This window comes from Topomyia yanbarensis, chromosome 3, assembly GCF_030247195.1.
Source record: "Topomyia yanbarensis strain Yona2022 chromosome 3, ASM3024719v1, whole genome shotgun sequence".
Classification (NCBI taxonomy): domain Eukaryota; kingdom Metazoa; phylum Arthropoda; class Insecta; order Diptera; family Culicidae; genus Topomyia; species Topomyia yanbarensis.
The window spans coordinates 134,258,760-134,276,153 of NC_080672.1; the positions used below are offsets into that span (position 1 = coordinate 134,258,760).

The 17,394-nt window shown below is 38.0% G+C and overlaps 1 protein-coding gene across 2 annotated transcripts in view; it reads left to right on the forward strand.

Moving 5' to 3' along the window:
- The window catches only part of LOC131689522 (fatty acyl-CoA reductase wat), a 133,047-nt gene that overhangs the window by 36,641 nt on the left and 79,012 nt on the right, over positions 1-17,394 (forward strand). For both annotated transcript variants that reach the window (XM_058974665.1, XM_058974664.1), the window contains exon 2: positions 1,201-1,954. In XM_058974665.1, the coding sequence (XP_058830648.1) occupies positions 1,711-1,954 (244 nt within the window). In that variant the 5' untranslated portion in view covers positions 1,201-1,710. The remainder of the gene's footprint in view (positions 1-1,200; positions 1,955-17,394) is intronic.

Genomic DNA, 17,394 nt, shown 5'->3' on the forward strand with positions numbered 1-17,394 from the left:
TGTTCTTTAGATACTGCTCTTAAGATTACAATTAATGGTATTTGTCGATCATATCACGCTGACTCGGGCAGATTTAGAAAGTAAACTGAAAATCACGATGGTTGTTTTCGATAGTTGGAAGCAGACTACAGGCCAAGTTGCTGTGTTCAAAAAAATTCCTTGCGTTGATAAAGCCTACAACTTTGACGAAAACCATCACTTTAACACTATTCAAATATTGACCGATGGTTAGATCATAACAGAGTACCTGAAAGGTTCATAGAAGGTGTCTATGTATCTATCTATCTTGCACCACAATACTACAATTTCCGCACGATCGACAACAAACGCATTGTCAAATCATTCACTTCTATTTAAACGACAATTTTCCTGTGGGTACATAGTTAAACTTTGCAACCACCAGGTTACTTGCATACCACCTGTACTCGCCATAATGTACAACACTTCGTTCAAGATCACCAGAAATTAGCTCCGAACCACTAAACAGATCCAAAACAAACCGAATCAAGATCGTACCACCTTTCACGCGGTTTTAACCGCTAATGAAAGGCAAGTTGCCTACCACCAAGAAAACCAACCAACTTACGACCTGTTGCCCTATTTACACACATTTCGTCGACTGTAAGAGTAAATTTTTGCCACTCAGAAGTGATATGTTTTCCGCGTCTTTCACCACCATCACCACCACCCGGCTCCGGGGTTTACTAATATAGTAGTGCTAGTGACGCTGGTGGGATCGTCATCGTCACACATATTATACTTAAGAAATCGAATAGTCGGGGCGACCTCAGCTCGGCCAAATAGTGTGAAAAATGATATCGATTATGTAAAAATGGCAATCCCAAGACTACCACGACCACTAGCATGCCGATTTTTCAACCCAACAGTTGAACATCACCCATTGACAGCGGCAGCCCCATGCGGCAATAGGCAAACAGCTGCCAGCACCATATGTGACATGACTGCGCTAAGACTCTCAGCGAGCCCCCGGGAGACGCTGATGAAGCACTTGAAATCTACGTTCGAGAGCGCGAAACTTGAAGTGAACGAAACTTGAAATCGCCGTACTGAGCGGTGGGACCACTGCATCGAACCGACCCAGCCCCCACCTCGCTTTCCCCAGAGACCAACGATTTCCAAAGTGGTGTTGAATCATACCCGTCATTATTTTTATACTATTTATTTATTTTTCTTCAACAGCGTCATCGTCAGCGGTACAAATCTTACACTTACCGGACTCAGCTTCTGGGCGGCTTTTTGTTTTTCTTTCCAAGTGGCGGTACTGTGCGAGAAAAGTGCTGAAATTGTCGTGTGAAATGAAAAATACATAAGTCAAAATTTGCTGCAATCACAAAAAACTCACATTGGTGTAGAAGAAGAAAAGTTAGACAACAGTTAAGTGCAATAGCCACCAAACAAGAGTAGCATCGTCCAGTCAGTCAGTGGGTCGAACAAGTGAACCGTAACAACGGCAGAAAAAAACGTGTAACCAACCGCGTCATTCGCCTAGCAGTCAGTGTTGCAGACGTCGACGCTCCGAAAGCCAAAAAATATATATAATTTGCTTCATATTGCACCTGGCCAGGCGCTTGACCCGTAGAGAAGTGGGGACTCCCATACAGAGACTGCGGTGCAGTGCTGTACGTATAGTGAAAATCAAACAGTGTGATTGGTGAAAATATAAGTGCTACGAAAAGACCCGCGATCGCAATGACCGTCGCAACGTCCGCCCAAGATGTGCTAAACCAGTCGGCCCCTCTGGATGCGGCTGAGCTGCAAACCAGTCAAGGAGGTGGTGGTGGCGGCGGTGGCAGTGTTAGTGCTTCAATGACCGTACCGACCCTGGAGACCACCGCCAGCCCGGCTCAGGTCGAAAGAAAGCTGACGGAGATTCAGCAGTTCTACGACCGGTGCAACGTTTTCATTACCGGAGGAACGGGATTCCTGGGAAAAAGTGAGTATTTGCTTGATTAGGTTTATGGGTGGGTTTGTGATTAAAGGAAGGGTACTCAAATTGTCCTGGGGGATAACTCTTTTCAAAACATTACCCAGTTTATATCGAATACCTTTTCGGTTCCAAGAAAATTTCAATGCAAGTGGAATATTCCTTTCTATTCTTATTTTCTATGTTATCAGAAATTAACTTGTATAGCGTAAAACAGAGCACCGTCACCGACGCAGTATAAAAATGAACTTGAGCTTGAGCTTGTGCGACCACCCCTGGCTGCTACTCCGTTATCGACCTGGACTAGCTGAAGTTGCACAGGAAATATGCAATGTGCAGCTTCTAGTAATCCTAAAGTGTTTATTGATCAATACCGGCGTCGGCAAGGCCCGAACGTAGATCGCGGAAGGAAAGGGCAGGAATGGTTTAGTCCGATACTTGCTTTTGCTAGAGGCCGTATATATTACTACGCACTGCAGAAGTATCACAGGAGGAGGGTATTTGTTAGTAAGTATAGAAGGTACTTCTTCTTTACTGACGCCGGAGAGGTGATTCCACTATCTGGACTAGATATCGATCCATCAACTCATGGATCGGGGCCCAACGGCCTTACTTCCCTTCCGAAGCAAGACGTGACCACAGATTTTTTCACCTCAGAAAAATCTCAACAACGCGGATTGAACCCAGGCCAACTGGAATGAGCGGTGGTCACGCTTACCACTCAACCACCGGCGTGGTTAAAGCAGTATAGAAATGAACTATTCAGAAAGTAATCCATAGTTTGACAGACTTTTCATAGCAGGCTTTGACGCTTAATCGGTGACGGAGTACTCTATTAAACTCTTTAGAATTCTGGAAAGCATCTCATCAAAACATTCACTAACTTCAGAAATGGTATGCAATTAATTGCATTGATTTCTGAATCGTGGGCATAAAACAGTTTGTTACCTCCAGTTTAACGATGTAAACAGCAAAAGTCCTAAATCGTTAGCTTGTGAAATGCCAGATGATGTTTCAAATCACGAGCCCAGCTTCAAAGATACGTGATCATACGTTCTGGTGTCCCAGAATATGTCCTGATTTAGAACTGACTGCTCTGGTTTCCTGGGAGGTCGAAGAAATCGCTTGAATTGTCCTGGTTTTCATCATCCAAGCCTTTTTTTGTAAATAAAGTCTTCTGATTCACTCTGGTCCAGGTCGCAGTTCCTGGCGGCCGTATCCATCATTGCAATGTAAACTCCGACGTAAACTATTTCTCAAGCAGAATACAAGAAACACTAGTTTAAGTACTCGAATCTCCCAATTTCGCATCGGATGGTTTCTGGCAGCCGGCAGGTATCCATCACGATTTGGGCAGGTTTTAAATTTGTCAAAATACTGTCAGAATTGTACTAGAATTTTGCGGCAACGGTTCACCTTTACTTCTAATTGTTTGAATTTCACCATGTTTACGCTTAAATGTTAAATCACAAAGATGGATAGCGGGAAAAATCAAAAAGATACAAATGGGTTTAGGTTTTAATATGATAAGAGGTACGAAATCTTTCGAACATCTCCTTCATGTTGGATTTATCAATCTTACTGGAAATCTGCGAACATATTTCCAGTTCATAATAAAAACAAATCAGCGAGACAACAATAACTACTATGGAATAATTTCGTTGAGCGCTGTCTCGAGTTGGTGATTATAGAACCACTTCAGTGGTTAGTGCCATGCCTAACATCCTTCATAACAGGTTATTTGGAATGTCATGCTCAAACTGTTATTACTTACACCCAGCTATCTGCCGCGTTTGATACTAAACCTCGATATGACAATTACTATTGAATGAATTTGAAAATAACGGTAGTTTTTGCAGTTGTTTCGATCCTAGCTCACAGCTCGAGAGGTAGTAATTTCCATTGGAAATTGACAGCTTTTTACGTCAGAAATAGCCCAGGGAGGCTACGTGGAACCGTTAATGTTTCTACTTGACTTCAGTGACGTGTATTTAGTAGTAAAGACTCCTCGGCGGTTCTCTGTAGACGATTTAAAATTATTTCATCTCATTCGCTCAATTGAGGATTACAGATTGCTTAAAATCTTCGCGGATCGTAGTGTAACAAGAACCGCGTATGTAAATTCGAAGAAGTGTTCGCAGAGCGAATTCTTACGAAAGACATTCTGGTAGATCCCTGGGGAGAGTATCGCCAAGCACGTTCGAGAAAGAGATAACAAATTGGGAGCTTCCTCTACGATTGTTCTGGGTTTACACTCTCCTCATATGGTCACCCTATAAGCACCTATTATCATATGGTCACCCTATTAATCATTGCTCGAATGTGGTTAATATGGAAAGTTTGAGCTAGAGAATTCCTTTACACGTAACATATGAAAGTCAACCAACCTTCCATTTCGGCCTAAGATTAGCAGAAACTAAGAACCGTTCATCAATTGCAAAAATGGCAGATGGATCTCAGTCTGGTAGAAGTAAGGACAACAATCAAACATAGCGTGCTGATCATGTATATGGCACCCCTATATCGTTTGTATTCCGTTTTCGATCTTGGCTCGAAAATCACGGCGGCGTTGCAGATACCTGGTGCCTATTATGTTCAAAAACATTAACAAAACAGCGACGTTGGTTTCGCAGAGCCGCGTGCAGTACACCGACGAATGCGTCAACGTCAAAATCAGCATCCCCGTACATTCAGACTACGACTCCATAGAGAAACGTTTTCATGACTAATCTCCGCGTGCCCACGATTAAAAAGCTCCGTCACAGCGAATACTTGTACGAACTTCTTCCTGGGTGTTCCTAACAATATTCGTGTGGTAAGCATGCGTTCTATCAACCCCTCTTATGGACCAAAAAGCGAAATCACGGAGAAAATATTTCTTTTTTCGACTCCGCTGGTTTTTGTATTTTTTATGGTAATATCCTGATATCGAGAAATACCTACAACTCTTAATCTAAAACTGTTATTATTATCAAAAATATCACGCTCATTTCTTCTTAACCTCTTAGTGGGTGAAAACAAGCGCAAATTCAACTCCTGGCATAAGGGTTCAGAAATCAATAGCAACTTACTCTGGCACGTTCCTCATGTTGATGGGGGATTTGAGCCTTGCCGTGATTTGTCGTTTCACCATTTTCCTGACCGCAAGGATTGGTGAAATAGTAAGGTTAGGGATAAGGAAAATGACAGCACAGAGAACATAAACAACACGGAAGTATTCTTCCCTGCTAAGGGACTAAAAGACACTTCTTGAAGAGCGGATATATCAACACCCCTGAAGATATATCGAGATAACATAAAGACAACCGCCCTGAAAAGATATTCTCATTGAAATTCGGCTTAACCCGATTTAGGTTTATAAGCTTTCGCCGTGACGAACCATAATTGAGTTTATAAACCTTTTTCGACCCGAAAGTTCAAAGATCGGTCGTCAATACTACAGAAATTCTGCTATATTTTCTCTGTAATCGACTTTGTTTTCAGATCTTCCCAGCAAACACAATAGATCTTTACCACACTGGTTGATGAACAATACCATATCAATGAGTTTCAGCTCTTTGTACATAGGAATAAGTATATAGATAGTCTTCTTATCCTTTCCTGAGAGAAGGAAAGGAGAAGGAGGAGGGCGAATGGGAACGGTGGGAAAAATAATAGCACAAAACAAACAGCAAGTAAGATAAACCTACAAGCACTTCAAAACGTCTGCGAGTAGGCCTTTAGTATGTCTCTGAGCTTCAATCGTCCAAACACGGACTCAGCGCGCAATATAGTTGCCATGTGATAATTGGGTTTGCAGTGGTCGGTTGCGGTGCAGGGACGAAGCCCAGAACCGTATTTTTTCCCTTATCCAACTTGTCGAATTTGGCGGGCTCAGGACCAACGAAGTCAATCGCTGAACCTGCCCTGGCCAATTCGTCAGTCCATTCATTTCCAGTAATGCCAAAATATCCGGGCACGCAGACAAGGTAAATAGTGTTGACAATGCTTAGTTCTTCGATTGGGGCTCAACACACGATCGCTAGCTTGGACCGTGATTTGTCTGATCTAAGAACCTTGAAGTTTATAACCGTGCCGGACAAGCTCTGTTGAAGGACCTATTGTACCCCGTACTTAATAGCGAAGATTTCTGATTGGAATACAGTACAGTATCTACCCATCAAGTGAGACTGTTCCAATCTCATTTCACGACAGTAGACACCAGCACCAGCACGTCCCTCCAGCAGAGAACCATCTGTGTAACAGACCACTTGCGTTTGTTGATGTCTTTCAATATATCCAGACAACCAATTCTCTCGAAAGGGAATCTTCACATGGACTGGCCTGTAAGGAAAGCTACTTGTCAGTATAATAACGTTGGGAGCAGAAATATCTTCACCCCGTTTAACCATTTGTGACCACAGTCGTCTATGGCCGATAGCAAGATCAACATGGTTACTGTTCCAAAGGCCAGCAACCTGCGGTCTATAGGCATATGATAGTGTTTCTTGTTTAAGATGTATGTGTTATGGTTTGATTTTTTTTTTGAAGGGCCTCAAGGGTAGCAGTTGGAGTGTTAGTGAAAGCAATCGTTAAAGCCATGAGCGCCATTCTTCGCAGATGGCTTAGCTTTGACTGGACCGTCACCACCTCTCCCTTCTGCCACCACACAAGGCATAAATCCAATATATGTATTTGCGTTTAGACCCCAGGTCATGACTTTTAACTCAATGTGAACAGACCAGTTCAGGTTGGACGAACCCCGGATGTTATTTGCTTCTTCGTGAAAAGAACCATTGAAGTGTGGTTTGGGTAAACTGATAATTTAACCTGTCGACAACACTGTTCGACAGCTCTTAATGGGTGTTGCATTAGGTCAAAGATTGTTCCAATGCAAAGTCCAGTAATTAGTATTTGGTAATCGGTAGCAAACCCGTAGGTTGAAAATCCAAGCTCATTGAGTTTCCTCAACAAGCCGTCGGCAACCAAGTTCCATAACAAATATGACAGAACGCCACCCTGAGGACAGTCGTAAATACTCAATTTCCTTATCTCTGGCTGTCCAGTGACGAGCAAAGAATGTGATTACTAAGCATTGCGTTTATCCAACCCGAGATATATGCAGATACTCCATAACCGCGCCTCGCTCCCAGAATGGACCGGAAGGACACATTGTCAAAAGTCCTAGTTTGTGATTTAGGATTACGATAGGGGGTGACATCAAGATAATCGAAGGGTGACATCAATAAAAGTATATATTTATGAACGGATAAAGACGGTTCAGTTTTATTTGAAACCCGCAAAATTTCGTAGCTCATGCGAAACTCTTTCAGAGCTAAGTGTTATATCTCTCCCAGACCTCTTCCAGACCTCGCAAAAGATGGTTGGTTTCCTACATTCAGAATATGTAGATTCGCACTACTGATGTGCTCCATCAATTTTGAGCCTCTCAGATTTATGTCTGATCTACCCCAAATGCTGTGATGAGCATTTGCATCACTGCCTCGATAATGAGTGGAAAACCATTTCTGACACAATGTGATACATCGCTTTTGAAATCATCAGAAGAAGATGACCAGTTATGTGAGAAATGTGCTGAGCAGTATATACACTTTTATCTATGTTACCGACAGAGTAACTGGGAATGCAAAGATATCGCGAGCTGTGAGCTCCGATATGAGACACGCGTCAATAGCCTTATTTGCAAGAATGCAAGCACGAGGCATTTCACTTGGATTATTGATGTCTGTCTTGTTTTAAGCAATGAAGGCAGTGTTAAGTAACTTTCCAATATAGAAGTTTTCTTTATGGAAGTACACGGTTTTTGAACCAGTGATATGGAAGCATATACTTTCCTGCATAAGTCAAAATAGATTCATAGTTTGTGTACGTTTATGCTAGAGATTGATTTGTGCTATTCTAACCATCGTTAATTAGGAAACTGTACATTGCATTTCCAACATATGGTATGGACGGTCATCGATTTTTTTCGGTGAAAATTAAAACAAACTGCATTTTACCGGACGTTTCGACCTACTAACAAGTTCAGTCATCCTCAGCGGTTTACTAAAATATAATATTTGTTAAAATCTAACACTAAACACAAATTTAAAAACCATCGCTTACATGCCATCAACGTTTACACAATGAACAATCACATTTTCAACTGCTGTCTTATCTTGTACACTCAATCTCCGTTGGTACTTTCTTCGGACACACTGTGCTCTTTAGCTTCTCTATTAAGCCGTTGTATGCAGACCTAAACTTAATAGAATCCCGTTGTAGATTGATCGTGACTCGCCATTGATTCGCCATTTCCACTATCAACCGGTTATCGGTCCTAGATACCTCGTCCAATATTTTAGCATTTTTAAAATCAAAAAGGTGGCCTTCATTGATTGTATGTTGTGCTAGCCCCGTACTTCCTACGCTTTTATTTTTTATATCGTTCTTATGCTGTTCCAAACGCATTTTTAAAAATTGACTTGTTTGTCCAATGTATGTTTTATCTGTACAGACACCGCATGGTATTTCGTAAACAACATTAGTTCGATGGTCTTTTTTCTATTCTATCCTTAAGCTTACTGTGTAATGTGTCTTTAATTTTGTCAATGGTTTTAAAAGCTAGTTTTATGTTATGCTGTGATAAATACCGGGCTGTTTTTCCCCCAGACCCGGTATATAAGGCGCAGAAACAAATTTCATTGTCACATCAAACATTATATTTTAGTAAGCCGCTGAGGATGACTAAACATGTTAGTAGGTCGAAACGTCCAGTAAAATGCAGTTTGTTTTAATTTTCACCGAAAAAAAAATCGATGACCGTCCATACCAAATTTGCTAGCGGTGAAGAAAACAATGCAACATTTCCAACATATACAGCACAACAACTAGAGGACGCCAATCCAGTTGGGATGTTAACGCATGTAGCGAGTCATATCAGGTTTAAATGCATTTAAACCTGATATGACTCGCTACATGGGACACGATAATTTGATTCCCATGATTTGCGAAGAAAATAACGGTTTGTCAGAGATTCGCCTATCACAGTAAGAGCAAAACCCAAAATTTTCCGTGCACGATAAGCATATTTTAACCTCTCCAGCCATAAAGTCCTCGGCACGGAACCACACCTTGACTTAGGGATTCCTGCTTTCAGTCGCCTCCTACAACATTGAAGTAGGAACCCAGGGGCTCAGTTCTTGGCCGGATGCCACACGTCCTCTGGGCTGGTTCGTCCGTACACATCGAAATTTGATAATCGAAACCCAGCAAAACTTCGCCGAAAGTCTCAGCCTACAAAAATCCAGCCAAATAATGCCGATCATAGGCGAAGAAATCTCGGTGCGTAGAGCAAACGTTTCGCTGCGTAATGCAGCATACTGGAAAGTTCGTCCGGCTCTCCCAGGCTCCGTTCGCCATTGAGAGTAAAGCAAGCATAAATATTATATTTTTAGTGGAACTTAATTTTAGGATTGTTGAGCTGAAGCTCCCTAGTAATTCGTTCAACCTGGGAAACAATACAATTTTTTTTAAACATCTTAAGTAATTGTGATCCATTTTAGCAAAGCAGTAGGTTTCCTTAATTTTTAACTGGTTAGTGACCAGTAGTGTCTATTCTCAAAACCACACTTAATCGATTACGTGTGCGTGTTATAGTCCCTTACACCAGCCACGTCTTTTCTAGCAGGGCTGAAGTTTATATTTGCATAACATATCCCACGCATAATCTAAGCATAACGTTCAAGTTCATTGCCACATCGTGCGGTGCCTCCGGAACATAAAGTATTGCATTTGATGGCGTTATGTGAACACAGACAAAAGACAAGCCGTCCTCTAAAAAGGCAAATTTCGGTTTCCAATTTTAGACACCCACTTTGCTGTCGGTAATCGCCAATCAGGCTCGTAGGATATATAATTGTATAGGCGATTGCCTTGCATTTTTTTTTTTGGTGATTTATCTTTGTTTATCTTATAAGAAATATTGTCAACCTCACCTGTAACGCAGGGCGCATAGAAACAATGTAATAGGGTGAACGAATCTTCCAAATGACCTGTCCGAATTATATAATCACTGGATTAATTAATTTCGAAAGACCTTTAGACTAAAGGCTCTAGTAGTGATGACGTAACGTCGTTATTTAACTGATAATATGAGTTCAAACACTGGGTTCCCTTTCGAATCAATTTATAACAAATATAAAATATCAGTAAAATACAGTACCTATTAAATATCTTTTATATAGTGAAAAATATACAGCCGAATTTTCATAAACTTCGTATAACAACATTTTTTTTATTTTTTTGTTCATTTTACGCACCTTGAAAACCTCGTGTTTACATGATTCCTATCGACTGCTGTTTTAGATATGAAATCATTTCGCTTGTAGCTAACCCAGCACTTCCTACTCATTCATGCCGAAAGCGAAAAAACCTAATTAATTTAGCACGTTAACCGTTTAGCACAGTCGGCCTGATCACGGTAGACACTTCGACGTTACCGCCGCATAACGAAACAGCGTCGTTGACGGTTCCGATGCTGACTCCGCAAATTCTAGCCAATTCACACCTAGCCGGGTAGCTGTGGGTAAACCGCTATTAATTCGCCGGAAAACAATTTGATTGGAAAAGCGACCCGCGAAAGCAATTCTTCTTTGTAGGTACCGGTTGAAAATAATTCGTCATCGTGATCAATGCTTACCAAAAGAGATGTGGATGGGAATCGGAAAAATGACTACAACTACGAATTTACTTGCAAATGAAGTCATCTAGTCTAACGGCAAAATTTAACTCGCATTCTATAGAACCAAAAGTGAACACGAAACATTGTTGAATTTGTACGTAGTTTTAGATCTTTCAACTTAGTGTGGCTTCTCATTGCAACATGAAACAGTAACTGAGAAAGACAGCCACTCCAGCGGAACAGAATTCATGGCCAAAACCCGATTCCGCAAAAGATTCACATGATTAGCCATCTAAGGACAAAACAAAAAAAAGATTCACGCGAGCACTGAAACTAAAACGAAATTACTATTACTAATAATCTTGGGAAGCGCTTGGAATATGAACTTAAGGGGCATAGAGTTTTATTTCCTAAGAATTATTTTTCTTTTTACTGTTTAGGAAAAAAAAATAAAATCACCCCTACTAGGCTTCCATATTAAAACAAAAAAATATATTCATTTTGATTTGAACTTTTGTAAATACGTTAATAGTGTTTTCCTCGAAACCTTGTCCTCTAAGTTGGTACCATGGAAATCTCAGGAATCACTCTTTTTTGTTTAAATTTATCTAATCTTTGACCCGTCTTTTTGGGAAATTCAAAGTATGAATATTTTTGATGCAATTAAAGACAGTTTTTCGAAGAAACAAATTTTGTTTTTGTTCAAAGTAGATAATTGAATAAACTTTAAGACCCTTTTCGTATTTATCATTCCTGATAAACGCAAAAGCATCAGTCCATGATGAAGAGGTTTTTCTACGCAATTAAAAATCGTAGTTCAGCAATGAAGTGTGTTTTGTAATAAGCAAAAACCTGAATTCATTTTGTTTTCCCATTTTCGAGGAAATCAAATTTGAAAATGTGTCAGAAACCACGGGGTAAAAAACTCCCATGCTCTCTTAATTCATAACGGGCTGGACCAATAATAATGATAATTAATTACTCTATTACTGCAAAATTCCTCAATTACTCTGGATTACTTGGAATCAAGTATTGGAATGACTTCAGATAATTCGATTATTTCTAGCGGAAACTGCTCAAAGTCAACAGTTTTATCGCTATTTTATCAGATAAACCATTCATACATTCTAGATCAGCTGGATAACTTTCACTACAATAACCAAAACACATGTGAACTGACTAAAATAGTTCAATGTAACGATTCGGCTAAATAGGAAGCTGTTGTTAGCTTGTTTATCCATCATACACAATTTTCAACATGAAATTCTATGGACTTTCGACTGGATTAATATGATCTAGAATTTTCAACGGTTTTTCAGTCATTAGTGGACTTGTTTGTTTTTAAATCTCAACGTATCGACGCCTTCTTTACGCCTTCTTCGGGGGAGACTGTAATGCGGAATAATAGAACAGAAGGATTTTACGTTTTCCAATTACAATTACAATTACATATTATAAGAACTTACAAAAAATTGATTATCGTTCTTTGTTAATGTCACTGACATGTAAGCGAATGGTCAAAATATAGGGATTTTGATTCTGTTACAAACGCTACAAATAATACACATTTGATGAGCTGCACATTATCTTTGACGAGCTATTTAAACTGAATTGGACTTACTACAACAACGGTGAATTTACATTTAATTTCTTTTGCTATGATCAAATTATAAAACAAACAAGTCGTTTCAATCCGCTAAGGACTGCAAAAAACTGTTGACAATCTTTAACAATTTCTGTAAAATTAAAAAAGGCAAGCGGATAAACAATTTTTTAGCGTTGCTTGCAAATAAAATCAAAATGACCACAAAAAGAAAATCACATCTTTTTGGATATAAGAGGGGTCAGTTTCTATCAATTTGCCTCCAGAGAAGGCGTATCACTCAAGTAACAATTGAAGTTTTATAGCATGCTACAAGTGAAATCTAAGTTTTATGAGTGGCTACAAAACTTCCATAAAACTTAAATTGCTACTAGGACAGCATGGTTCTTTACCGATATTAAACAACTTGTTGTCTGAAAACCATACCACATATTTCGCATGACGATTTACAAACATTACGCTTTAGCTACATGGGTCTTCCCTAGGGTTGATCTCTTAGCCCCCGTGTTTACAATTTGTTTGTAAACGCTATCCATCAATGTCTTGTAAATTTATGCATGCTATGGCAGCTTGCAGATGATGGAGTGGTCACCGTTATAGACTTCAAAGCCATCGATTTGCATGGTACTTTGGATAATTTGTCTGCTTAGACTTATCATTTGGGAATCAGCACAACTTCAGCTTCTATTAATTGGTCAAATTACCGTTCAAATTTTCACAGTAAATATCTTGTGATCTGGTTCGACTCGAAAGCCACATTACAAATTTAAAATAGAAGTGGAAAGATAGGGTCATTTTTTCCGTTCAATAACAAGAATAAGGTGAGGTACTGTGACATATCAAAACTCGGCGAGCCCACTAGCTTCGTCATATTAAATCAAAGTTTTACCGCATCCACAAACTGCACCAGTTTAGGTCTCAGAATTAGCCACAATTTAGTATATCCTTGGGATCGTCGATACCCTGTCCATAGATCATTACTTCATCATTACAGACAGTTTAAGTTCTATAGAGGCCCTCTGTTCGATGAAGCGTGGAAAGCACACATAGTATTTTCTGGGAAAAACACGGAAACTCCTCCTTCCAACTGCTCCATTCCGAGTAGTGAGAAGGCGCAATCTCTAGCTAGAAGGTAATTTTTATGAAAGATCAATTAACTTCAGCGAATTTTACATTTATTTTACTAATCAAAAGCCACTAAAAAGACAAATCTCGTTGAACAGTAGAGGCTAAAGGTCGACAAAACCCTGTTTCAAAGGGACAGATATGGGTTGTGATTTCATACGGATGAAGCTCCTGTCCCGGCATATTCGGCTTTTGGATAACGGTTTTTGACGCGACAGACTATCACAACATCGAACATGTTGTCTGGTCATGAGATGAGTATTGTTGTGCCAGATCCCAACAAAAAAAGTTTCTTTTGGGTTCTGAATGGGCTGGTGATAAATCTACAAAATTTATTTATTTTTTGTTTCTACCATTCTTTGATCTCTACTACGAGACAGTCAGAAAATCTATCGCTGCACTATTGAAAGCGGTGTCTATGTAACGGTCTGGAAGTCTAACCCCAAAAAAGAAAGAACAGCCGAGTGATCTTGCGTGTGCCATAATGGTGCATCTTCTCCCTATCATCGTATTGAATTGTGAATATATTTTCAAAAAATTGATCCCCCATGTGGATGTCTTTTCAATGAATATTTAGCAGTTTAGTTTTAGTTTCTCCTAGTTTTAATTGTTAAATCAAAGAATCTTTCTTCAAAAATGCTAAGTATATTCAAAGTTTTCGGAAATGTTCCGAATTACCTCCCTTATTCTTAATTAAATTCAGTTAATATCTCAAGTCTTAAGAAATTCAATTAATAACTTTTGCATATTATCAATATTCCTAGTTTTGAATCAATATAAAAAAACATGTTCAAAAAAATTTAAGCACTGTAGATTTAAAAACCGATTTAATCCACCTATCAGTGAGATGAGACATTTCTTACGCATATCACTGTTGTATTATTCATTAGTTTGTCGAACACACGCAAAGTTGGCAAGCAACTAAATGTGAGATAAGCACAGTTTCGAATCCTAAACGAATAACACTTCGAATAAAGTGAATAAATTAAAGAAAAATAATAAAACAAATAAAAATTTAAAAGAATTATGAAGCAAAAAAATAAGAAAAGTTATTTATAAAATGGATAGAAGGATTAATATAAATGAAATAAATAAAATAAATAAAAAATCAGCGATATTAAAAAGTAACAGAATTAATAGAATAAATTGAATAGTGTGACTGAACAAAATTAGTCAGATCATTAAAATAAAAAACATGTGTGAACCCGAAAAATAACATAAAATGGCATAACATGAAAAAAGTGAATAAAATAAATTAAATTAATGATACGAATAAGATGCATGATAATAAACTGATCGGAATGCACACAAAGAATGAAATGAATACAAAAGATAAAATGAGATCAAATAAACAAAATGAATCAAAAGAATGCTAAATGAAAAAAAATCATTAAAATGAAATGATCATATATTCAAAATAAGTCAAATATTTAAAATGAAAAAAATAAACAAAACGAATATAATCCATAATATGAATGATCTGGAAAAAATGCATATATAGAATAAAATTGAAAAAAGTTAGTTAAATGAAGTAAATGAATAAAATAAATTTCACGAATTCCAAAACCATTGTTTCAGAATATTCTGAAGTTTTTGTGAAAATCCCATTGCAAAGAGTACGTTTTCGTTCTTCTTTTCTTGGCGGCGTTTTAAGAATATCTGATATTTTTACTTTATTGACGGGCCATAATTAGTCATCAGGAAATCTAGAAATCAGGAATTTGTCTTGGAATTAAAAGATGTCATTTTGGTCACAGATATCTGAAAAATGATTTTTGTACAGAATAGAATTTTCAGGTCTAGTATTTTAACGCGTAATTGGAAAGAGTAAACTAAGGCCACCTGTAAATAGTATTAATTTGCATTAAAGTATATAGAAAAGAGTGTCAAGTGTCAAGGTTACGTTGGCAATTATATTATTTTCGATGACACAAAAGCCGTATATTCAGTCAATTACAATGCAGTCTCTTTCCACCCATCCTTATCACTTGAGAATTGTTTCGTTCGGAATTCTCGTTCCGAAGATATGGGTTTATGAGTCCTACACAAAACAATACCATGACAAAAAAATTGTTCAAACTACAAGAATAAGTATTCAAATTCATCGAAAAGCTAATTAGCATTGAAATGTCCCTGGACTGCTTTGAGACACGAACATTCTTGAAATTACAAGTCGGATTTTTTTGCAAAAAATATGCTTTTAGTCACATTGATCATGAAAAATGTGGGGTTTTCAGTACAACTCAGCATCAGTTGTAGTTAAACAGTAATATGTATGACATAAATTCAGTGAGATTAGCTATCTGTCCAATGCATAAACTGTGATTGTAATCCTCGCTTATTTACATGTAGAGTACGGATCACTCAAACGAAACGTCTATTGAATTTTCCAATGCCTGTACTAATTCTGACATTGAAGCTTCAATTGAAGTGTTCTCAGCATAAGGTAAATTTGGGCAAGTGAAACCATCGCTATAGGTTAAAAGCATCTTTTTACTGGTATGCAAATATAGTTCGATAGTTCAGGGGTCTTTGGACGCCATTTTGCCCGGATCTAATGTGTGGATATTTTTGGAATTTGATCTGTTATTTTCCATAAAAGTGCATTCCAATACAATGAATCTGCATTTTAAATAATATCAACCCAAAACAGGTGTTCTCAATTTTAAAATGACACATTTGAGCATACATTTAATTCAAAATTCAGTAGAGATACGAAAAGTTTAAAAAAGTGCACGTGGGATGTCTCTTTTGAACATTTTTGTTTTCAAACAACCGTATTACACAATTTGAAATACCCAAGGATTTCTGTAATTATAGTATATACAAACGCTCAGTATAAAATTGAATTAAATTGGAGTTGATGTAGTTTTCGGTTTTTGGTCATATGACTCTCCTTAGTGCAACGTTTCGAAGGAATAGCCCCTCATCCTCATAGAAAGCAGGGTTTTAACATAAATTAGTTATAGTTTTCTCAAATATTTTTTGCAAATTTTGCCAGGACCACAAATATTTTCTTTTTCAAGTAGAATGTAATATTTAGTTTGTTTTCGCAAGTGGCTCTGTTTTACAGTAAAATGGAAAACTATTTATAGGGAAACAGAAGACAAAAATAGGTTTGTTTTCCTTAACCTGAACAAATACATCGCAAGATTAAATTAGCTTGGATACTAACAGTTGAAGAACTTATGACGCATCTTAGAAACGGATATCAGGTTAGATCTGAGACGTGACATTGGCCACGAACACGATTGGGAGAGAGAGTGGGGGTGGGGAGGGGCAACAAGTGAGGAATGGTAAATGATGGTTAGTGCTGTGACATTATTTTTTATACAGGGCGAAGTTTTGATTACATCTTTATTATACATAATGTAACTGATAATTTTTACGCCATGATTAGTATTACATAAATCTTGCAAAATAAGATAAACTTTCACTAGAATTTTGTTATTCAAAAATACAGTTGCTCTCGGTGATGCTACGAGTATAATATGAATATGAATTATGTTAGAAATCTATTTTCTCACTACTAGGTGGATTACTTGGTGATTTGTGCATTCATATACCATCCAACGTCTATCTCACGACTGAACGCAATACTTAATCGAACGGATAAATACATCAACTCTGTACAAATTTTCACTTTGAAGTGAATTTACACATTGTTTTGTCTTTGAAGTAATCTTGCTCATTAATTTTTGAGAAATAATTAATTTATTATTTCGTAAACTCGCAAAATGCTTACGGAATCGAATTCCTTGAATCACGCAGATGTGTTTTCATACCTCGATATTCAAAATCGGTTTAGTTTAGCCCCTAAAACACCCGTAAAGCAATACTCTGTATGTAACGGTCTCATTTGTGGAAATTGGTAAGCGAGGAATAAATAATATCTTCGCCGTTCGTGAACGGATTTTGACAATCTATAGCTTCGAAAGGTATTTTTGCAAGCTTTTTAATTATGTGCACATAGTACGACTGCATTGCTCTGTTCGAAAGTTATTTGCTTTAAACTCTTTGTGTTTTGACAAAATCATCCAGATCTCTGAAAGTAAACAA